Below are 23,129 nucleotides of genomic sequence, written 5' to 3'. Positions count from 1 at the left end.
TACACACCGCACCGGGTATTCATTTGAGGCTGAATCGACCTAGGGGAGGCTCAGGACCGGTTCAGATATTTGTCACTGATGTTACCCTACCGCAGCGTGATGGGCACATGCTCAGAGCTTGACAGTTAAAACCGCGTAAGGAATCACATTCCCAGAAACAGGTATTTTCAAAAACGTTCAGGAACCATTGCTGCTGTTGTTGTTGTTGTACAGCCCTTTGTCAATCCACTGCTGGATGAAGGCCTCCGCATTCCGTACTCTTTACAAGTGTGGGTTGGGGAAGGTTGGGGGGTAGCAGGACTCAGTTTGTTGTGTTCATAGCGCACTGCTCTATCCACTACTTCACTGCTGCACGCCCCACGTGATGAAATTGGTGGGGAAACGTCGTGTGCCTGGCCCGTTCTACGGCTGCCTATTCTAAAAGGGGATGTTTTTTTTTACCCAATACATGTGCATAACAAATAACAATCATCAACAGACGCTGCCTATCCACTGCTGGGTGAAGAAGAAGGCCTCCCCATGCCAGTGCTATGCCCCACGGTCCTGCGATGCCACATCCTGCATCACGTGAACTGATCTTCCATCGCTCCGTCTCTGCAGTGGTCGTCGTCTCCTTTGGCCGCCAATTTGGCACACGAAGCCGTTGCCCATCGGCTATCATCACCAGCTGGCAATCTGTGTGCCGTCTGCGCCCCGAATTCCTGAAACGACAATATGACCGCACGTGTTCCATGATCGATATGCTCCCTCTTCTCTCTCTCTCTTTTTACATCGATACATCCAAACGTGCGTCTTAATGCTTCTTTGCGCACTTAATTGATTCAGGCGCATCGCGTTGTACGAATAACCTGTCGCACCGTATGCCTTAATCCGGTTAATCACAAATCCCTGGTCCTTACACTTTATACATCAGTGGACAATATATGTAGACAGTATTGTTCATTATGCAAGTCAATGTATGGATGCCATTGAATAAGGTTATATTTCTTGTTTGTAATTAATGCCGCGTGTAGATGTTGAGCATCTATGAATGGACAGTGAAAATTACCTGTGTTTATATATATACTATCCACACAGTATATATGATGTTATTATATTGCGGTCATTACAAATATTGCTTTGTGGTATTTTGTTGAGCATTTTTTTTTCAACATTTTCAAAGCATGATAATGTATCGATCATTTAATTCATTTATAAGAGCAGCCCATATAAAGCCAGTCCCAGCGCAGATTCTGAATGTATTTTTGTATTTTATTACAATACATCATCTGGAAAGTTCCTTCAGATGGACGGACGTCTCGTTTGCAGGGGTGTCCGATGATGTCTATAGTATCGGCACACGAAGTAAAGCAATATGATGACATACTTCACGGTATATCCAAACTTGTTTGACATTCTATAGCTTATACAGAATAACGTTTACAGGATGTCAAATACATTTACGGGGCATTGAGAACAGGGGCCAGGCAATGCCTGGCAGTCTCACACCTGAACAAGGAGCCTCGCCATCAGACGTTCATCTCGAACGTTCTCGATCCCTTACAGTGGCACATGTTTTGCAAGCGTGAGATCTGGGCTGAGATGCAACCATAGTTATGAATAAAATAACAACAGAAACATCAACACGTTCGTCAATAACAGTGTGTGGCCTACAGAGAAAAATTATGTAATAGGTGGTGACGTTTTGGGGAATTGCTCTTCTTTTTAGGACATTTTATTTTGATAGTTTGATGCCAGGGCTCTTTTAAGGACTGCAGCGCGGATCCTGAAATTCGAAACAAAATAAATGGCTCTTCTTGTTATTTCGGTTGCCGAACCCCTGACCATGTAAAGTCCAGTTAACTGTGGGAGTCCAGTTCACTGTGAGAGTCCAGTTCACCATGGAAGTCCAGTTTACCATGGGAGTTGAGTTCACCATGCGAGTCCTGTTCACCATGGGAGTCCAGTTCACCGTGGGAGTCCAGTTCACTGTGGGAGTCTAGTTCACCATGGGAGTCCAGTTCACCATGCGAGTCCAATTCACCATGGAAGTCCAGTTTACCATGGGAGTTGAGTTCACCACGGGCAGGGGCCGTCAGCCTGCGGCTCCAGAGCCGCATGCGGCTCCTGAAGGACTGCTGAGTGACATTTATTTATTGAGGCGTGAGGACCATCGTCTCGTGTTCACCACTTGAAATGGTTTTTTTACCGAATGCGAACTAAAATGTCTCTTCTTGTTTTGATTTGCCGGACCCCTGCCCTATGCAAAGAACAATTGGCCAAAACTCCCTTACGCGCTGTGCACAAGGGCCTTGTCCAGAAACGTCGCCGATTACCGCGTATATTTTCCTTTTAAGGCCACAGTGTTGTCGAGGAAGGAGGCGAGTTTGTGTTGTTGTTGTTGTTCTTCACTGTGCCTTGCGCGCCGCAAACGACGCAGCAGCTGCATGAACCAAATAATTCGTCCCAAGTTTTACGTTGTGAACGTCAGCTGCCTCTATCATTTCATATTCCCGCATCTCTCTTTTGAAACCCCAGACTTTATCGCCGTGTTTAATAAAGGATGCCGCTGTAATTTAACAAAATAACTAGTTTATAAAAAAAACTAAACCTTGTGTTTTATTTATTTATCTGTCTTGAGACGATTTCTTTTTCTAAGATGCAATATATGAATGAATAAACCAATCCACTGTCACATTGCTTGATGGCTGCTTGCGTGAAGTTTGTTGTTGTGACCTGCAGTGTGGTGAGTGAGTGAATGAGTGTGCGGGTGAGTGATGAGTGAGTGGGTGAGTGGATACGTGAGTTTGTAGGTGAGTGGGAGAGTGAGTGAGTGGTTGAGTTGTTGTGATTTGCAGTGTGGTGAATGGGCGAGTGAGTGCGGGTGAGTAATGAGTGAGTGGGTGAGTGATGGGCACGTGAGTTTGTAGGTGGGTGGGTGATTAGTGGGAGAGTGAGTGGTCAAGTCAGTAAGTGTGTGAGTGGGTGAGTTGTTGTGACCTGCAGTGTGGTGAGTGGGTGGGTGAGTGTAATGTGACCTGCAGTGTGGTGAGTGGGTGGGTGAGTGTAATGTTGTGACCTGCAGTCTGGTGAGTGGGTGGGTGAGTGTAATGTTGTGACCTGCAGTGTGGTGAGTGGGTGGGTGAGTGTAATGTTGTGACCTGCAGTGTGGTGAGTGGGTGGGTGAGTGTAATGTTGTGACCTGCAGTGTGGTGAGTGGGTGGGTGAGTCTAATGTTGTGACCTGCAGTGTGGTGAGTGGGTGGGTGAGTCCAACGTTGTGACCTGCAGTGTGGTGAGTGAGTGGGTGAGTGTAACGTTGTGACCTGCAGTGTGGTGAGTGGGTGGGTGAGTCCAACGTTGTGACCTGCAGTGTGGTGAGTGGGTGGGTGAGTGTAATGTTGTGACCTGCAGTGTGGTGAGTGGGTGGGTGAGTCTAATGTTGTGACCTGCAGTGTTGTGAGTGGGTGGGTGAGTCTATTGTGACCTGCGGTGTGGTGAGTGGGTGGGTGAGTGTAATGTTGTGACCTGCAGTGTGGTGAGTGGGTGGGTGAGTCTATTGTGACCTGCGGTGTGGTGAGTGGGTGGGTGAGTCTAATGTTGTGACTTGCAGTGTGGTGAGTGGGTGGGTGAGTCCAACGTTGTGACCTGCAGTGCGGTGAGTGGGTGGGTGAGTCCAACGTTGTGACCTGCAGTGTGGTGAGTGGGTGGGTGAGTGTAATGTTGTGACCTGCAGTGTGGTGAGTGGGTGGGTGAGTCTAATGTTGTGACCTGCAGTGTGGTGAGTGGGTGGGTGAGTCTAATGTTGTGACCTGCAGTGTGGTGAGTGGGTGGGTGAGTGTAATGTTGTGACCTGCAGTGTGGTGAGTGGATGGGTGAGTCTAATGTTGTGACCTGCAGTGTGGTGAGTGGGTGGGTGAGTCTAATGTTGTGACCTGCAGTGTGGTGAGTGGGTGGGTGAGTGTAATGTTGTGACCTGCAGTGTGGTGAGTGGATGGGTGAGTCTAATGTTGTGACCTGCAGTGTTGTGAGTGGGTGGGTGAGTCTAATGTTGTGACCTGCAGTGTGGTGAGTGGGTGGGTGAGTCTAATGTTGTGACCTGCAGTGTGGTGAGTGGGTGAGTCGTTGTGACCTGCAGTGTGGTGAGTGGGTGAGTCGTTGTGACCTGCAGTGTTGGAGAGTCGAACACACCAACCGTGTGGATGAGACGCCACGAGGCAATCCTCGGCACGCCGTGAAGTGATCGCCCAACAATCGACCCCCAGGCTGACTGAGCGATGTTGAAGCCGCAGTGTTCAGGATACGACCGTCCCGCCGGTTTGTGGCGAGCGGCTTGGAACCGAATCGACGACCTCCCGAGCTCAGCAATCACCATCGGTCTGCTCCTCTAGCTTCAATCCCACCACATTCAGCAGTGGCCACGTTAAGTGGCGGTGCAATTGCATCGCCATCCACATCACCCCTCTGGACAGGGGGGGGGGGGTTTAGTGCGCGTTTGATCGGAGCGCGACGGTAACCCGCTGATTGTCACCTCGAGTCATTACGGCACCACCACCACCACCACTCCCTGCCAAGCCACTGTGGACTGTGAAGATTTTTTGTAGTGCGCGTTTGGTAGGAGCACGACGGTAACGCGCTGCTCGTCACCTCGAGTCATTACGGAACCACCACCACCACCCTTAACAAAGCCGTGACAACCACTTGGGATTGTGAGGATTGTTTTAAGTGCGCGTTTGATCGGAGCGCGACGGTAACGCGCTGCTCGTCATTTCCAGTATTTACTGCACCACCACCACCCTGAACAAAGCCATCATCACAAGCACTCGGGATTGTCAGATTTTTGAGATGCGCGTTTGATCGAAGCGCGACGGTAAATCGCTGCTCGTCTCCTCGAGTCATTACGGCACCACCACCACTACCACTCCCCGCCAAGCCGCTGTGGATTGTGAAGATTTATTTTATTTCTTGTCGCGGATCAACAACGAGAAGCGAGAAACCCGGGGGAGCCTCTCCTGCCTCGGCCGCGGCGACATAACGGGACCACCACCACCACCCACCCCTCTTTGATGTTTAACCGTGAAGACGACACAACAACAAGATCCGGGTGAGCCACGGGCGCTGTTGACAATTCGTAAAAAATGATGATTTTTTTTTTATAAACCCCATTGACTGTGGTCACGCGTTAAACTGCACCGTGTGAAGACGACGCACTGCGTACACACGCGAGTGTGACATACATTGCGCTGTATGGGTGTAGAACAAAGCTCCCACCGTACCGTCTTGGACAGGCTGGTTGCGATGCCCGGCCGCCTTTGTCTCCCCAGTGCTGCTGCTGCTGCTTCTCTATACAGACACTACGACACTTGCTCTAAGGCCGAGCCGAACGAGAGGCTCAGGACCGGTTCAGATAATCGCCACTGACGTTTAGCGGAATAGATCTAAACAATTATCGAGTAATAAACCACAATCTACTCAGTATATGCACAGCAACTGCATACTGAACGTTAATCATCATCATCAAGGGTCAATCCACAGCCGCATGAACGCCTAATGTATTCGAATGTAGTATCCACTACATACATTTATTAAGCAGTTAACCATTTCTTATTGCGACACATGCATATACAGTACGTATAACATTAAGTACAGTCCAACAATGCACTGTACGTACTGTACATTCACGTGTGTGTGTGTACAATGTCGGCGTGTGCACATTGCCTGTATGCAGGCGCAGCCCTGCAAGTGCTTGCTTCCTCCACTGCTGGCGGAAAGGGGCCACCGCTAGAGGGAGCTCGAGAGCGATGTTCGGTCTCATCAGAATCAGAATATTTATTTAGACTGCTGGAGGAATCCGATGAGCTATACAGCTTTTTTTTTTATTTAAAAACAGATAACCTATTGGGGCCCGGGTTAAGAACGTTACAACAACAAACAATACAAAGACACGAAATGAGTTCGAAGTATAAGAAAGGTAAACAAATCACTCAAACGCACACAAAGACAACACTAAACCACCCACATCCTGCCAGACAAAGCTCACTGAGCTATTAGCTTATTTTTCAAAGGCGCCCTGACTACCACAATTAATAGCTCAGCAAAGTGGCCCAGCATTCAGGACATTTACAGCCGAAACATCTAAATATTATTGGTTCTTTCGGTAAAGTCACGTAGAAGGGAAATAATAAAATAATAATACTTTTTTATGTTTTTTATATTTTATTATTCCCCTTCTACGTGACTTTACCGAAAGAACCAAGAATATGAATCCCGGCAGTCACGAAAGCTTCAAATCAAAATCTCCTAAATATTGCATTCTCATTGGCGTTTGGAATGTCTCTGATTCTGACTCATTCATGGAACACAGATGCAATTGCTGTTTATTTTTACTTTTTTTATGTTCTTTAATATATGGTTCTGATCTAATTATGTCGATTCATATAACGTGGCATTTTTTTATGTCGTTATGATATTGTCGCTGTGAACCGTTTTCTGTTATCATTGTATTTGCTACAAGTTTAGTTGAACGCCATTGATGCCGTGAGCTTTGATCTCTGATATAATCCAGGTCACCCTTGTAAACAAGGCCTTGTTCACTTCTTGGTCTGAATGGGTTTCCATTTCTTGGTGAAATAAAGATTGGATTGCATTGAAATCCATATTTCTCTGGTATATGTCTGTTCTGAATACATCCCTCCCATTGATTATTTATGTGTAGATCATGGCTCTCAGAGTATTGCCAACCCAGGCTCTCGATTGAAAGCTTTGCATTATAATTTGCGTGCTTTAATTTGTCCCCAGTTTTTTGGCAGCCAATACAACGACAGGGATTGGAGCACGTGGATTCTGCCACAGCGTCCCGTCATCATAGCACAGTCAACCTGCCCATGCACGGGGGCCCGTCAATCTGGCTCTACCCACGACCCCCTCGTGTGCCATGCCAGCTTTAATAGGTGCTCGCGAACAGCACTTCCACCATCGGGGGATCTTTTGTCTTTGTGTGCTTATCGGTAGGGGACACAGATGGTGCATGAGTCAATCCACGGCACCTGGGTCTGTCCCGTGACCTCCTGCCAGCGATCATACGACACTTCACGTGGCCTTAAAGTGTACATAGCCTGGCACAAGCGCCGCGATGACGTCACCGCCACTTAGTGGCAAATGACGATTGTTGTTGTTGTTGTTGTGCTAATCTCCCTTCACAGAGAAGAGACTGGAGCCCATGCCAGCACAAACGTGTGTAACAAGAGCAGCAGCAGCAGCATGTGGCCAGCCACTCCATGCCGCGCGCTGTCCCGCGCCTTCCTGGCGCGCCTGTGCTTCTGGTCGCTGGCGGCGCTCTCCGCCGTCTCTGTGGCACTGGTGCTGCTGCTGTCGTACGGCGACCGCGTGGAGGAGCGCCTGCTGCTCATGCAGCTGCCGTGGCAGGCGCCCGGCTGCCGCCCGGACCGCTCGACCGGCGGCGTTTCCCCGCAGGCGCGAGCGCGGTTCCTCAGCTCCCCCGGCGAGTTGTGCCGCCCCGGGGCGGAGCCCTTCCTCCTGATCTGCGTGGCGAGCGCACCGGAACACCGGTCGCGGCGCGAGGCCATCAGGGAGACGTGGGGCGGCGTGCGCAAGGTGGCGGTGGCCTCGGGTGGCGGTGGCCGGGCGCTGGACGTGCGCGTGGTGTTTGTGCTGGGAGTGACGCGCAGCGATCGGACGAGGGCCAGCGTGCAGAACGAGTCGGTGGAACGGCGCGACATCGTGCAGGCACGTTCCCCCCCCACCCACACCTCTAACCTCTCTCTCTCTCTTCCGTGATTCCGGTGAAGGTTTTGGTTAGCAGACTGGACTTGAAATCCAGAAGTCACCAGTTCTGTTTGGATATTTTCCGTGGTTGTCTGGCACAAGTTCAAAACTTTTTTACTGAAATGTCACCACAGAACTGCTTCAGTAACCATATTTTTTTCATAGTCATCAATGCATTTATGTCAATAGTGCACAACTTTGACTTTAAAGTGGTGTTGTACGATTGAGGGATGCTGACGTATAATGGTTCGCACACTGGACTTGCAATCCGGTGGTCGACGGTTCATTTCTACTTCTTTGCCGCAAAATTTCGAAAATTGCTTCTTAAATTGGGGTGCCGCGGTGGCGAGATGTTAATTGACTCGCCTGCTAAAGAGGAGGTTGTGGGTTCGATCCCAACCCTGACGCCTGTATATTTGGAGTTTGCATATTCTCCCTGAGGTCACGTGGATTTTTCTCCGTGTTGCCTGGTTTTTCACTCCGTATTGCCTGGTTTTTCCCTCCGTATTTAGAAACATGCTCATGCCTTACCCTAATTTTATATGCAGGCTTTCATGGTCATTATTATTATTAGTTTCTATATCCCTCCACCACTGGACAGAGCCAATCAAATCAAGTTGTCAAGTTCGCAAATATCCCAAATAATTTGGTTTTCTAGCAATCCGGAGACATTTAGAAAAGCAAGCTACATTTTGATAATATTTATACGACGAGTCGATGGGGATGACAAACGGCATCATCGGGCCTTAACAAACCTCAGCTCTTGCCTGACGCATGTGAGAGCTGCACAGCGCAACCGCGAACACTTTACCCAGTGGCACGGCGGTGAGCGGTGTTCATTCGTCACGCGTCCGCTGACGCAGAACGTCGCCCCCTGCGCAGGTGGAATTCCTCGACACGTACCGCAACCTGACGCTGAAGACGATGGCGACGCTGCAGTGGTTCGTGTCGCGCTGCCCCGGGGTGCGCTTCCTCCTCAAAGCGGACGACGACGTCTTTGTGAATCCGCATTCCCTGGTGGAACACCTGCACGGCGCTCACGGACCGGCGTCTCCAGCTGACGAGGACTACGGTAAGCAACTTTGCAGAATGGAAATAATAAAGTAATAAAAAATAAAACATAATAAAGTAATTCCCACGACGTTTCAGCCACAACGCAAGCAGCCTGCTTGCGTTGTGGCCGAAACGTCGTGGGAATTATTTAATAATGTTTTATTTTTTATTATTTTATTATTTCCATTCTACGTGACTTTACCGAAAGAACCAAGAAGATGAATCCCTGCAGTCACGAAAGCTTTAAATCGAAATTCAACTTTGTAGAGTTGAGCTTTGCAGGGGTAACTCAGGGGGTCAGAGCAAGCGATGAGCTGGCACCGCAGAGATGCTGGGTTCGAATACAGGTAGGCACACATGATTGAACCGGGTTCTGAAGTGTAGTAAGTTGATGATCTTAGCTTGGTCACCAATGTATGTACAGTGAGGGAAAAAAGTATTTGATCCTCTGCTGATTTTCCCTTTAAGAGTGTGCTCCTAATCTCAGCTCGTTACCTGTATAAAAGACACCTGGGAGCCAGAAATCTTTTTGATTGAGAAGGGGTCAAATACTTATTTCCCTCATTAAAATGCAAATCAATTTATAACATTTTTGACATGCGTTTTTCTGGATTTTGTTGTTGTTATTCTGTCTCTCACTGTTCAAATAAACCTACCATTAAAATTATAGACTTATCATTTCTTTGTCAGTGGGCAAACGTACAAAATCAGCAGGGGATCAAATACTTTTTTCCCTCACTGTATATCGCTCAGTGGGCCTTATCTGGTAAAATTATTTTTAGGGAGTACATCATTAGCGGCAGCTGGAACAGCAGCAGCATTGGCTGCCGTAAAATTATGATCAGTGGTGTAGCTTGGTTGGCATTGGTCCCGGTGCAAAGAATGAATTGGGCGGGGGGGGGGCCCTTGTTCAATTTCCACCCTCTTCCTAGCCTGTCGCCTGTCGCCCTCCCACCCGTGGATCTTGGTGCATTCACTGGGCCATGCCACCACGCCGAGTGTTTGTGTACACACGCTTGTGTTGGATGGTCACTGTTGGAACGCCAGGTGGCGGAGGCAAAGGCGGCGGTGTTGGCGGCGGCGGCGGCGGCGAAGGAGGTCATGACCTCTACCTGGGCCGCGTGCACTCGCGGGTGAGGCCGAACCGGGACCCGGCGAGCAAGGCGTTTGTGAGCGACGAGCGCTTTCCGGGCGACCACTACGCCCCCTACTGCAGCGGCACCGCCTACGTCCTCTCCGGCAGCGCGGCGCGCAAGGTGCGCAAACCCTAACATGCGGCATCGTCGTCATCATCAACGTCATCATCATCAGCCGTGACCTATCTACTGATGGTGCCATTCCTCGTGGTTGTGCAGTGCCACAATCCATCTGCACACAAGCCGATCTCATCAATCCGTCTCTGTAGTGGGCGTATGTTCGGGAATGTTTCCTCCTTTGACTGCCGCTCTGTCGTGAGTTTTCACCACAAGCCATCATCCCTGCGAGCAACGTGGCCTGCCCAAGCCCAGTCACTTAGCATTGTAAAGGACAGATGTTGTTCTCTGATCAATGTGGTCCACTTTCCATCTCACCATTGATTTCATGGCCCAATCCCACTTACTTTTCACTACGATGTCTCCATGAATTAATTTTACTGGCTCCAAGGGTTGTTACCAGTGTACCTCTACCTCTGGTCTTTTTGCGCAATTTTCAGCTTAAATTATCAGTGTCCATTGCATATTTCCAATCAATATGCCATGGCAGGTAACATACACTCATTAAATACATACTTTTTTATCACTTTGGTATGTTGCTGATCATTATTAAGTTCAGTTTATTATTGTGTTTTATTGTTATCGATAAACACGTCTATATATACACCTCCTATTAACCGCTCTTGCAGTTATACGTTCCCCCGAGACGACCAGGTTGCGAGTGCCTATTAAGGCCAACATGGAACACCAGCGGGTCGGTGTTGCCAGCACCATGCCTGGCCACCTCCCAGGCGCTGATATTCACGTACCACACCAGGAACTCATTTAAGTCTGAGTCTACCCAGAGGAGGCTCAAAACAAGTTCAAAGATCGCTTACCACCGCTGTTATTTGTGGCTGGGAATCGAACTCCGGTGTCAGCGCCAATAGTGCCGTACGCGAACGCCCGCTTTTATGTTTACTCTCTGCCACAGTACGGCTCAATCTCCGTGTTTGCCTGTGCTTGTTAACCGTTCTCTCTCTCTCTGCCCGTCCATCCGCTCCTGCGCGCTCCCTCCTCCCGCAAGGTTCTATCCACTGCTCTGCTGCTGCCGGCGCCGCTGCTGCCGCTGGAGGACGTGTTCGTGGGCGAGTGCGCCCGGCGCGCCGGCCTGCGGCCATCGCACACGGCGCTCTTCTCGGGCTCACTGCGCCTGCCCTTCAACCGCTGTTGCTACGGCCGCATCTTCTCGTCGCACCGCATGGAGCCTGCCGACCAGCGGCGAGCGTGGAGCGTGCTGCGGGGCCCGCCCTGCTCGCACGTCGAGCGACTCGCCGGCTTCGCCGTGTGCCGCGCCCTCGGGATGATCGCCGGCGCCTGGGCCTCGCTCGTGGGGCGGCAGTCGAACATCACCGCGTCGGCGAGCGGATTCGCCTGACTGCCATCCGTCCCGACCCCCTTCTGGGCTGACGATTTGTGTGGAGGTGGACGGGCGTGCGGTTCGGAGGGGTTCATCACGGCCGTGTCGGTGACAAGGGTGGCTTAGATGGGTGCAGAATGGCTGTGTCGGTGACACTGCGCAGGCAGTCTGACACAAGTGTGAAACTTTACTGACGAAATTAAAACCCGCAGGACTGAGCCAGTGACTTCACCGGGGGGTGTCAATCAAATATATTTTTTATATATGTCAACAGCTGTAAACCTGTGATTTTAAAGTGTTGTTTACTTGTTAATGGTGCCGCTGTGGTGTAATGATTAGCAAACTGGGACTTGCGATCCAGAGTTTGCCGGTTCAATTTCATCCGATCTCCTGGCACGGCAGTTGTAACAACAAAGTTTCTGAAATCCAACCCCACTGCCTCTGTCCATCCAGCAGTTTAAATGGGCATCACCGCGGTTGATCTTCAGTTTGCGTGTGGCGGGGTAAAGTGTGGGTTTTCCCACCTCTTCCAAGATGTCTGACCAGTGAGGAAGCATAGGCCAAGTACCATCTAGATATACTGTTTTAGAAGGGCTCAATCGAGCTCCCTTCAAGTACCAGTAGTTGCACAAGCCGCAGTTTCACACTGATGCCAGACAGCTTAGGACACTACTGAGGTGTATATACAACGTAAGCGTTTTCTGTGGTTGGTGTTGAGTCTTTTAATTCGCTGTACACTTAAAACTACAGTCCACAAATAGGCTGCCGGGTTGCCTTGAGGACTCATAATGGCCATGTTGGAGACAATGCACGGTCATCATCAACTTTCTGGCTGGATTATGCATCGGGTACCACGAATCATTTATTTCATTGGGTATTCTATTTTCAAATATTTACCCGCGGAAATATTTGTTGTTAAACGATTGGAATTGATCTCATCGAGCTTGAAAAGCACATGGCGCCTGTGTTGAACAAAGCCTTGTGATAGAGGTACCACCAAGGCTTCCTTGCCCAGGAATTGGTCAAACCCTCATTGTGGGACTCTTAACAAAACAGTTTTAGTTTAATTTATTAGGATTTACCCTGTGAGCCATTCGGCTCTTGATTTGGGTTCAACCGCAACAAACAATAAAATTACAAGATACACCTAAAATTCATCGTACACAAATCTAAACATCACATACGTAAACAATAGAATCCTACAGAAAAAGCACAACCCATCCAGGCTGCGTACAGAAAGTGCAAAAAAATCCATTTCTATGTTTGATTCCAATAACAATCATAATACAATACAGATAAAAAAATTAAGTAATAATCTATACTAAATAAAAAAATCGGGCCAAACCAAGCCCCTCTAAAACTTACTAAAACAATGCTATATAAACAACGTAACAGTTTTCCCAACAAATGTGATTAAAAGTTTACAATAGCGACACACACAACACAATTCACTAAACCTAGCATCCTTCACTAGCTGCATAAGTCAATCCGTAACAGCCGGATTAACAATAGCAGTAGCATTGCACTATAATAAAAATACCTAATAAGTTTAGGCTCTCACTGGGTAGTTCCACAAACTAGGCACATTGATATTTAAACTTTCATCATAATAGTGATAATAAAAATCTACTTTTATTATGCGCACATTTTCATGAAATCGCGAAATAAATTCCATTCGTGGCACAGGTGGCACACGGCGAGGCTCTGGGCTCCCCCTACGCCCAACGGAACAGTCACCCGTCTCGATTTAAAGCTTTCGTAACTGCAGGGATTCATCTTCTTGGTTCTTTCGGTAAAGTCACGTAGAAGGGAAGTAATAAAATAATAATAAAAATATATAATAAAATATTTTATTATTTTTTTGTTTTGTTATTTTATTACTACCCGTCTCTTTAAAGTGGTGGTGGGTTTGACACTACCGATTCGTGCTTATTGGGGCGTCATTTTAAAGACGATGATAATGCAGAAGACGCGGCTTGTGAAGTAAGCTACGTACATGGAATGCACTGTCACCATCCGAGCATTGATGGGAATGATAATGCAGAAGACGCGGCTTGTGAAGTAAGCTACGTACATGGAATGCACCGTCAACATCCGAGCATTGATGGGAATATTCGGTTCAGAGTTCATCGGACAGCCCTTGCTGTTGGATGAGCAATTCTCCCTTGTCAAGAGAGGTGCACATGTTTTTTTTAAACATAAATTACAGTCCTACTTACTCCTTGGTTTTTTCGGTAAAGTCATGTAGGCAAAAACAAAATAAAATAAAAATAAAACAACAAAATTAAGTATTTATTTAAAAAAAAATTTCACCTACGTGACTTTACCGAAAAAAACAAAGAGTATGGATCCTTGCAGTCACGAAAACTTAAAATCTAGAATACAGTCCTAATTGTTTGACATAATATGCCCAAGTGAAAAGCCACTGAATGAGTATTGCATTAATGATGTCCGACACCTTTAAGGTGTCTTGAATATACTCGTTTTCAGTTGCGATACTGAAATCTATGAATATAGCAGTTTCAGAAACAAAAGTGCAACTGAAAATGCATTGGACTCATGTTCGGCACATCACTGTATGTCTTTGCTTGAGTAGAATAGAAGCCATATTTTTTGTTTCCGCGTATTATTGTTCAATAGTTTTTCTACGTTTTAATTGTTTTACAAATTGTCGTGTGTCTGCGTGTGTTTGCGATATTTTAAAGTTTTGCGTGAGAAGTCAACGGTATCAAAATCAGCAGTGGAATAGTAATGCTCATTTCTGTTGGGCGCCCCAAATCAAGAGTTAAAATACCACATTCCGATAATGAGGATCATAACTACTGGTGACTTACCACAAAGCGGTACTCATTTTATTGAACCTGGAGTATATGATGATGATGATGGAGAGAGTTGGCTTTCAATGGGGATTTGAACTCATAACTTTATGATTTGAGTCTCGTACCCTGGCATACCATCAACAGATTACGTCTATATATTTTTTTAAGTAATACGAACATTTTAAATGGTGAGTTTATAGAACAATAACGATATTTAACAATGGGGGTGTTTTATAAAAAAGAAATTGAAGGTGCCAAAAATATGTTTTTGACATTTTCCATTTTACTCAAATGTTAGCGTTGCTACTTCCACGTGCAATCTATGTATCAAATGAATGAATGCAGTTAGAATGGGCGTCTCTGGGCTCGTAATGGCTGTGTCTATTACACTGATCCGGGGTGAACGCGATCACGTTTACTCATTCTGGGTTTCAGCCGCCCGTGTTTCAACCACGTTCTCAAGTGTGGCGAGTTGATGATGGTCTCAACCCGGTCCCCAGTGACTGCACAAAAAAAATCCATCACATGCCATTATATATATAGTTTTACTTACTTCAGTTGTGAGCATTTTCCTGTCATTAAGACACCGTGTGAACCACTCGTGCGCAGATGAAGACAGCACTGGATCATTATTGTAGTGAGAGTGTGAAAGGACATGACGTCATAATGTCAACATATAAAACCGTGTAACCGTGGCACACCATAGAAGGTTGCTAGAGTCGAGGACATCATCTCGAGTGAAAGAAAGTTCAAAAGTTCATTTATTAGGTATAGCCCTGTGAGCCATTCGGCTCTTGAATCGGGTGCAACCGCAACAAACAAAAAAACATGAACAAGAAAACATCTTAAAGTGACTATGTGCAAACAGAAAATCCAAGAAAAGACAGCAAAATATTGCAGAAAGAGAACCTGAAAGGGAAGAGAGTTGAAGAGGGCACTGCTCAAGATGAGCAGTTGGAAGAAATAAGGAGCGCCAATCAGGAAGGCGTGGAGGGGAGAGAAGGAATGACCTGGTCAGGATATCTGGGATGAGAGGATGATGAGAGGGCAGGGAAAGGAGGGAGAGATGAGGATGGAGGAAGCATAAGTGAGCTGCACGTAGCAGCATTTGTTTTAACAGGGTGGTGGGGGTGGGATTCAGAGTGGGGGTGGTCACACACAAATCACGTAATTTACAGCGGGCGTGAGCTGATGTATTCAGATTTGTGAATCCACTCCTGAATAAAGGCCTCCCCACACCGTGTCAGTCATATGGGTTGATTGGTAGTCAATTTAAAAAGTCCACAGTGCTTTCACGAGCATTAGGCAGGCGATGCTTTTAGCTTACGATGGCCTAATTAGTGGAAATTCCACTGTTTCCATGGAAGGAGAAACAGCACCTCTGTCAAATTCCCTCAGAGGTGTTCTTTATCACACGGATCCCGGAGGAATGATGATGATGATGCGAGTCGGCTCCTGGTAGGGATTTGAACTCCAGCAGAAAATAACGTGTGTAAGAAGACGACGACATTTATTTTAAATGTTAACTTTTAGTGAAGGGATTTTATTCATCTGCGTATATCCATGTTTACAATGCACTATACATGTTGCTGGGGTTAGTGAGCGAGACTGGTGCCATACATCTACACAGTTGTGAGCTTACAAGCAGAAGATTTGTGAGGTTTTTTGCCTCCGTGAATTTGCACAGAATTGTGCCATGGTATTATAATTTGTCCAAATGCGTAGTTTAACATTTTTATATTAGAACAATGGGGAGGATTGTTTCATGACTGTGTCTGATGTACCTTGGATTTATCCTCGTCATTTTTGTCTTCACTATTGCCCTCGATTTCGATTCTCGTACATGCAGTTGATTTTGTTTTGAAAAGTTCAGTAATTCGCATGGGTGAAATATGAAATCATTCTCTTTATAAAAACACAAAGGTAATGTATTTTTAAATAATCAATGCTAAGGTACTTGATTAAAACCCTGGGTTTTGATGTCTCTCATTGAACAACTACTCGAGTGAGAGACCCTGGGGTGGTACCTTTTAAGTCGTGATTTGAACTGTGCATCTGCTGTCCCATTGCAACGAAGCAAGCCAAAGTCATCGCCATCCTGAAACCCAGAAAGCCGCAAGACTCACCCTCCAGCTACAGACTCAACAAATCCCTCATTCCTCCACCTACAAGCTGAAGGAACGAGCCACGCTTGCCAGACTTTGCCCCAATATCGACTGACAACTTTCCTCTAGATGAAGCCGGATTTTCGAACTGGCTGTAGCGGCTGCTATGAACAAATCGCAACCTTCACCCTCATTGAAAACCGGCGAGGCAATGATTGGCCTCTCTGCTGCCTGTGACGCTGTTTGGCGTCACGGCTTGCTGCTGAGTTGGTCAAGATCATCGTATGCCACTCTACTGTACAGCAACCGTACACTTAGGATGTGCACCTCATTGGTGAACACAGCCGTTGCAAGAGAATCGTGATCAAAGGCGTCCCTCAAGGTCTCGGTACGAGTGTTTAACAAATATAAGTGACCTGCCATAGATGCAGAAGCCATAGCCCTTGCCTGTCCAGGGCACAAACCTCGAGAACATTGCCAATACTCTGAACAGCTGATCTACCGTTATTAGATGCATATTTCCGTAGCTGAAGTTTCTGACAAAATCCCTTCAAAACCACCGGATGCGCTTTTCACCTGCTGCCACCCTACAAGTGTCCTTCTGCGGTGGCTCAGTGCGCTATGATCCCACTCCAAGATATCTAGGTGTTATAGATTTCAGCCTGGCCTTCATGTCCCACATGAAACAGATCTGTGAAAAGACCAAATCAAGAATCGTCCCACAACAGAAACTTGGAACGACCCGGGTCATCTCGGCTGATGTGCTGCGAGCTGCCGCTCTTTTATTGGCAGAGTCACTGCCCTGCGATCTGAGCCAGAATCTCGTACACAGACTGCTGAATGGACAATTAACTGGAAAACTCAAAGTGACGGCAAATTCCTGGCTCCATGTTCTAGTGAACATTCTGCAGAGATGTTATTGCCAATGACAACCTACCCATCAGCTAAGAGCTCGGCAATGATCATTGCCACCGGATCCAAGTCTCGATCCTCATCCTGGGATCGCTCCGTCACCATCCTCGAATCTCACCCAGATCTGGAAGAATGTTGACGGTGGACTAATGCGAACATCCAAAATAAACACCTCGCTTGAGACTCAAACCTCCTGGCTTTGACATTCCTTGAAGACACTGGTGTAACCGCCAACCACATCAAATAATCAACATAGATGTGAAATTAAATACATTATGAGCGACAGTTTGATTGTGGCCATGCGACCCAAACTACTGTAGTCTGCATTCCATCATTGAAGGAACAGCAAAACTACATTCACCCCTGAAGCCTTCTTGTGGGCTAGCGGATCTTGACGTTGGCGCTCAGCTCCTGAACATTGATATTGTTACGTGCAAGAAGCCAGGACATTGGGTTATCAAACCACCGATGTTGGCCTCTCTCGGTGAACAAATACTCAACTTATAATCGCACCGAATCTGCACCCTTTGTGCGATTTGAGATCCGTTATCTGGGGGTCCCAAGGATACGATTCCCATGTCGGCTACAACGGAGCCAGCGGTCTTTGGAGTTTCATGTTCAAGCCGCGTGTTTGGACTTGACACAGGAGAGCCATTGTCTGAGCCATTTTCTTTAAACTCGCTGTGGATGTGTCCACGTCAATCGAGTTTGTTGGAGCGATGGGAGCTCAACCTAATGCTGGTATTGTGATGTTTCTGGTGTTGTGGCTATTGTTGTGTATAGGCTAGGAAATGGCTAGTCGTGGTTACAGTTGGGGTTAACCACTCATCGTGATTGTTAGACCTCTGCCCAGGATTGTAGTGATGGAAAAACGCTTGGGCAGGGCGAGTATTAGAGTTGGATATAGTTAATCTGTTTAAGCTTGTGGCAGGATTGAAACAGTATCTCGTCTGAAACAAGAAATTACGTTCCTGGTATGTGAATGCAGATGAAAGCAGATGACGTATGCATTTCGTGGCACTTGAAGATTCAAAAAGAATGTGACTGGAGTACTTTGTAGACATCAGCAGGAAGAGAGGAGTTGTAATTGGTGGGGCACGTGTGTAGGATGGAGGAGGGTAAGTTACCGAGACACATCAGAGTGGCATCCAAGAGGAAGACCTAAAGCCACATGGTGATGATGAGGTCTCAAAGAACAAACCTTGAAGGATGTGTTAACTGCGTCACAAGGATTACGGCAAAAGCCATAATCTCACCCTTATCCATAATCATGTCAGCCAGTGCAGTTAAACCCACTACCATTTCCATCACTTCCATCTCTTCCATCTCTAATGCCGCTTTAGTCAACGCCTGAAATGTAGTGTCCACTTTTAGGTCTTTGTAAAATAAAAAGTGAAAGTGATGTTCTGCTAAAATGAGCCTTGAGCCAGTGCTCATCTCCTGCTGAGAACCCGGAGCCAGCAGTGAAAATTTCACATGGCAGGGGGGGGGGTCTATTCATAGGATACCCACTGTTGACCACGCAAAGTAGTGTTTTATTGTATCGCCCCCGGAAGGATGATGGGCTGAGTGAACCCCCCCACCCCCAAACAAGATGTGAACTCGCAACCTTGTGATTGCAAGCCACTTGCTCAACCGCAGAGCCACTTGGCCTGGTTTGTTTTGCGCAACAGGTGTCCTTACGGGACCTTTAAATCTCATCACCAACAGCTGAGATGTCACTGACTTTTGGGTTCCACTCAAATGCCTGATGAATGATAACGTCACGATACCAGGAAATTTAGTATTTTTTGTGTGGACATTTATTCCGTGATAACTTTCTGAAGTCAGACTCATTGCAGCCTCATCCTCATGCATGATATAATCTGCATGTTTTTACTTGTATTTAGGTTATTTAACAATAAGTATTGTTTATTATGTGAACACTTAAAGTGATAATGTTGTGCTACCCACTACGAATGCAGTTAAAAATAAATGCAATTCAGTCTTATTGTTGTGCCTTGTGTTTAAGTAATGTGTCGAGTGGCCGGTGACTCAGGCTGTGTCAAAGCACTGAGCTGGCAGCGTTGAGATTCTAGGTTTGAGAATTCAGCACCAAAGATTAGTGTAAGCTCGCCTCCCCATCACCGGGAGGTGAGGAATGGTGATGATGGTGGCTCATGTCCCCACCAAAGATGAACATCAGTGGAAGGATGCAGGCAAGGCTGAGGAGTCCATTTCCTTCTATGACCTGTCCCAGATGCTGGCTGAAGTCATCCTGTTGGGTAACTTTGTGTGTCCACCTGCTTGTGTGTTCACTTGTATGCGTGTTTTGTGTGTGGTCACCTCTGGATATATATTCATCTGTTTTTCCTTGTATATGTTTGTTCACCTGTGGGTGTGTTATGCTTGTGAAACGTGGACCCCATGATGGGGCATCTTTGCCGGTGAGAAACATTTAGGCTGGCCTGCCTACGATCTTTCCTGGGTTTAACCTGGCTGGATTGTGTGAGAGGCACACAAATCCTTGAAAAATCGGGATAAAGTCCCATCGGTGAGCTCCTCCGGCAGGCAAGGCTGCGTTGGCTGGGTCATGTAGCCCGCATGCCCAGCCACCGCATGCCTAAACAGCTTTTGTTTGGCCGGATCGAGGGGGCTAAACGGGCGCGGCACGGGCTAGAGAAGATATGGAGTGATGTGGTACAGGAGGATGTGGAGCTGAGTGGACTTGCCGATGACTGGTACCAGCGGTGTCAAGATCGGCCTCTGTGGAGGAGACTCGTGAAGGATGCTACTGGGCGAGTTGGAGGCAGTCGCCCTCCAACAACAACGGAGGGCGGAGGCGCGACGCTCACAACAACGAGCGGAACGCCGGGTGGCTAAAGCACAGCAAGTTGACACAGTAGGGGGTACAGGTGGTGCATCAGCCAGTCATCTCAGTCGACCCATGGCCAGCGACCGTTCGACACTTCACGTGGCCTTGGCGTGCACATAGCCTGGCACAAGCACCGTGTTGACGTCACCGCCACTTAGTGGCGAATCGCGATTGTTGTGTTAACCTGTGCGTTCATCTAAATGTATACCTGTATGTGTTTACATGTGTGGGTGGGAAGTGTTAGTGTAGTGGTCAGCGCACTGCATGACGAACCAGTCGACCCATGTTCGATTCCCACTCACGGCCACTAACACCAGTGACGATAGTCTGAAGCCGTGCTGGCTCTCCCCTAGGTCGACTTAACCTCAAATTGGTACCTGATGCGGTATGTAAACATCGCCATGGTGCTGGCCACCCACCCCATCGTGTGAGACAGCAGTGAGTATGAGACAGTGTGAGAGTTTGAGAGTGTGATCGTGAGTCTGAGAGTGAGTTTGAGAGATTGAGACAGTGTGAGAGTGAGTGTGAAAGGGAGACTCAGTGAGTGTGATAATGAGACAGTAGTGTGAGAGTGTGATAGTGAGTCTGAGAGTGAGTGTGTGAGAGAGTGTGAGAGTGAGTGTGTGAGAGTGTGATAGTGAGTGTGAGAGAGGGAGTTTGAGAGTGAGTGTGTGAGAGAGTTAGTGTGATAGTGTGTGTGAGAGTGAGATTAAGAGTGTGAGAGTGAGTGTGTGAGAGAGTGAGTTTGAGAGTGAGTGTGTGAGTTTGAGAGTGTGATAGTGAGTGTGTGAGCGAGAGAGAGTGTGATAGTGAATGTGTGAGAGAGTGAGTGTGATAGTGAGTGTGAGAGTGAGTGTGTGAGAGAGAGTGAGTTTGAGAGCTGCGGATCTTGAGTGACTAAGTGGGGTGAGTGGCTGGGTGAGTGGCTGTGTGACTGGGTGGGAGATGGACTTAAACCGGCGACCTCGGCATCACAAGTCCAGTTAGTTCACAAAAACCTCTTCGTGTGGTGGGGCAAGGTGTGACTAATGCCACCTTGTGCAGGACTTGTTCGGCCAAACACACCCACAACTCGGGGCCCTTCAATGTGGAGTGTTGTGTGTTCTCCCCGTGTGTGTGTGCTTACTCCCGTAGCAATATATAATCTGCAAATGTCTCAATAGTGATGAGACACGTAGCAGCAGTAACAACACCATTGCCTCCTCCTGCACAAACACAGTGTCGGAGCTCCTAGGTGCTGAGGACTTGTGGGGTAACAGAATGTTTATTTTTCGATTTAAAGCTTTCGTGACTGCAGGGATTCATCTTCTTGGTTCTTTCGGTAAAGTCACGTAGAAGGGAAATAATAAAATAATTAAAACATAATAATATAATAAAATAATATAATAAACTAATATAATAAAATAAATATCTCTTTATTTTATAATGTTTTATTTTATTATTTTATTATTTCCCTTCTACGTGACTTTACCGAAAGAACCAAGAAGAAGAATGTTTATTTTTTATTGCAGGACTCCCATCAAGCTCTTCATCACAGATGTCCAGTAAGGGCGGGTAAGAACTTTGTCAGCAACAACAACACAAAAACACGATGGGAGTGCAAAGTGTAGGAAAGATAAACAAGTTAACTTAAAAAGAGATAGATAAAACAAGTATGTTTATGTTAACAGGTAAAGTCGACTGAGGTATCAAGTTATTTATCGGTAGCGTGTGTAATGCTGTGTTCATACTAACGTTCACGTGGAATCTTAACCACTCTGTCATGCTGTGGCTTAACATACACCGACACACACATTTCAGTTATACAAAGTATAGGCATTGAAAACACGACTTTAACATTCTTTACTTGTGCAAGTTTATATTTTTTAAAGGTATAAAACAAGTTTTTTAATGCATACACTTTCCTTTGCACTCTAAAACAGAACATTCTTTTCACCACGGAAAATGTAGGACTATAAATGATAAAAATTAAGTAAAAAAACACGACCAGTCCCAGGATGTGCGGGAACTGTTTAATTAAATCTCGATTTGTGGCGCGAGGCGTCTTAATTGTAGAAGATTGCGGCTCCGTCGCCTTCGTAGATCGCAGGATATTAAGCGTCAAAGACTTGAAGGACGATAAACAGACAACACGGCAAGTGCAATGAAAGTGTGTAACAAACAGGCGCACTCCACGATACCGTGGCGAGGCCTTGGACGATGTTTCTATAGCGCCAGTTGCCTCGTGTTGAGGCCGAGTCCACCTAGAGGGAGGCCCCGCGGTGTTGGCTGTGAGCGGCCATCGAAGCCGGGAGAGACCCACGGGGGCCGTAGCCCCGCCCCTCTCACCCCAATACCCCCCGCTGGCCCCTCCCCCGCTGCCCCCTCCCCGATGGGGCCGGATGACGTCACAGGGCACGCCACTGTTACGTCACTGCCACCAAGTGGCGAAGGGCGGTTATTGCGGGGCGGGGGGATGCCAGGTGGTCACGTGGCACTACCGCGGGACTGTGACATCACTAATGACGTGTTCCCTACGTCATCGCTTCACGTGCGTCGTTACCTCATTGACGAGATTTTCACGGAGAAGACGGCCGCACTAAGCAGCAGCAGCTGAAGCCATCCCGAGCGAACACTTGATGTGGGTTTGTGTTGATGTTGTTCTGTGTTTATCATGTGGGTCCGTGTTAATAACGTGGGTCCATGTTGATGAAATGGGTCTTTGTTGATGTGGGTCCGTGTTGATTATTTGAGTCTGTATTAATAATGTGGATCCGTGTTGATGTGAGATCTTGGTGAACATATGGGTGCTTGTTGAGGCCATGCTTATGGGGGCGTCTATAAATGACGTCACGCACCTAGGGGGGGGGGGGGTGGTCAGACATTTGTGACGATGTGTAACGAGGGGGGGGGGGTGAGAAATGTGACGTCGAATCAAAATGCGCAACTTTAAATATAGACAACACCTTCTACTTAATTAAATAGACGTTTTAATAATGTTTTCTCCTACAACATCAGTGTGCAGCGTCACATTAAATACGCATCACAATGA

At 47.2% G+C, this 23,129-nt stretch overlaps 2 protein-coding genes across 4 annotated transcripts in view; both read left to right on the top strand.

Moving 5' to 3' along the window:
- LOC144734072 (choline transporter-like protein 4) overlaps positions 1 to 2,679 on the top strand; it is a 61,375-nt gene extending 58,696 nt beyond the window's left edge. For all 3 annotated transcript variants that reach the window (XM_078616125.1, XM_078616123.1, XM_078616124.1), the window contains one exon: positions 479 to 2,679. In XM_078616125.1, coding sequence (XP_078472251.1) covers positions 479 to 576 — 98 coding nt within the window. In that variant the 3' untranslated portion in view covers positions 577 to 2,679. The remainder of the gene's footprint in view (positions 1 to 478) is intronic.
- Positions 2,680 to 4,656: 1,977 nt separating this feature from the next.
- On the top strand, positions 4,657 to 19,234 carry LOC144733965 (beta-1,3-galactosyltransferase 4-like). The gene is made up of 5 exons (XM_078615994.1): positions 4,657 to 5,082; positions 7,181 to 7,724; positions 8,646 to 8,835; positions 9,864 to 10,072; positions 11,076 to 19,234. Exons 1-5 carry the CDS (start codon positions 5,045 to 5,047, stop codon positions 11,424 to 11,426), a joined length of 1,332 nt encoding a protein of 443 aa, XP_078472120.1. The 5' UTR covers positions 4,657 to 5,044; the 3' UTR covers positions 11,427 to 19,234.
- The last annotated feature ends 3,895 nt before the right edge of the window (positions 19,235 to 23,129 follow it).

Source organism: Lampetra planeri, chromosome 49 (genome assembly GCF_965212315.1).
Source record: "Lampetra planeri chromosome 49, kcLamPlan1.2.h2, whole genome shotgun sequence".
NCBI lineage: Eukaryota > Metazoa > Chordata > Hyperoartia > Petromyzontiformes > Petromyzontidae > Lampetra > Lampetra planeri.
This window is presented reverse-complemented; position numbering and strand designations above follow the sequence as displayed.

What these genes read in the sequence shown, in the direction of transcription:
- LOC144733965 (XM_078615994.1), top strand. Translation starts at nt 5,045, where the DNA reads ATGTTTAACCGTGAAGACGACACAACAACAAGATCCGG. An exon ending in TCCAGCTGACGAGGACTACG is followed by an intron (nt 8,836 to 9,863) that starts GTAAGCAACTTT and finishes TTGGAACGCCAG; the next exon opens with GTGGCGGAGGCAAAGGCGGC. An exon ending in CCGGCAGCGCGGCGCGCAAG is followed by an intron (nt 10,073 to 11,075) that starts GTGCGCAAACCC and finishes TCCTCCCGCAAG; the next exon opens with GTTCTATCCACTGCTCTGCT.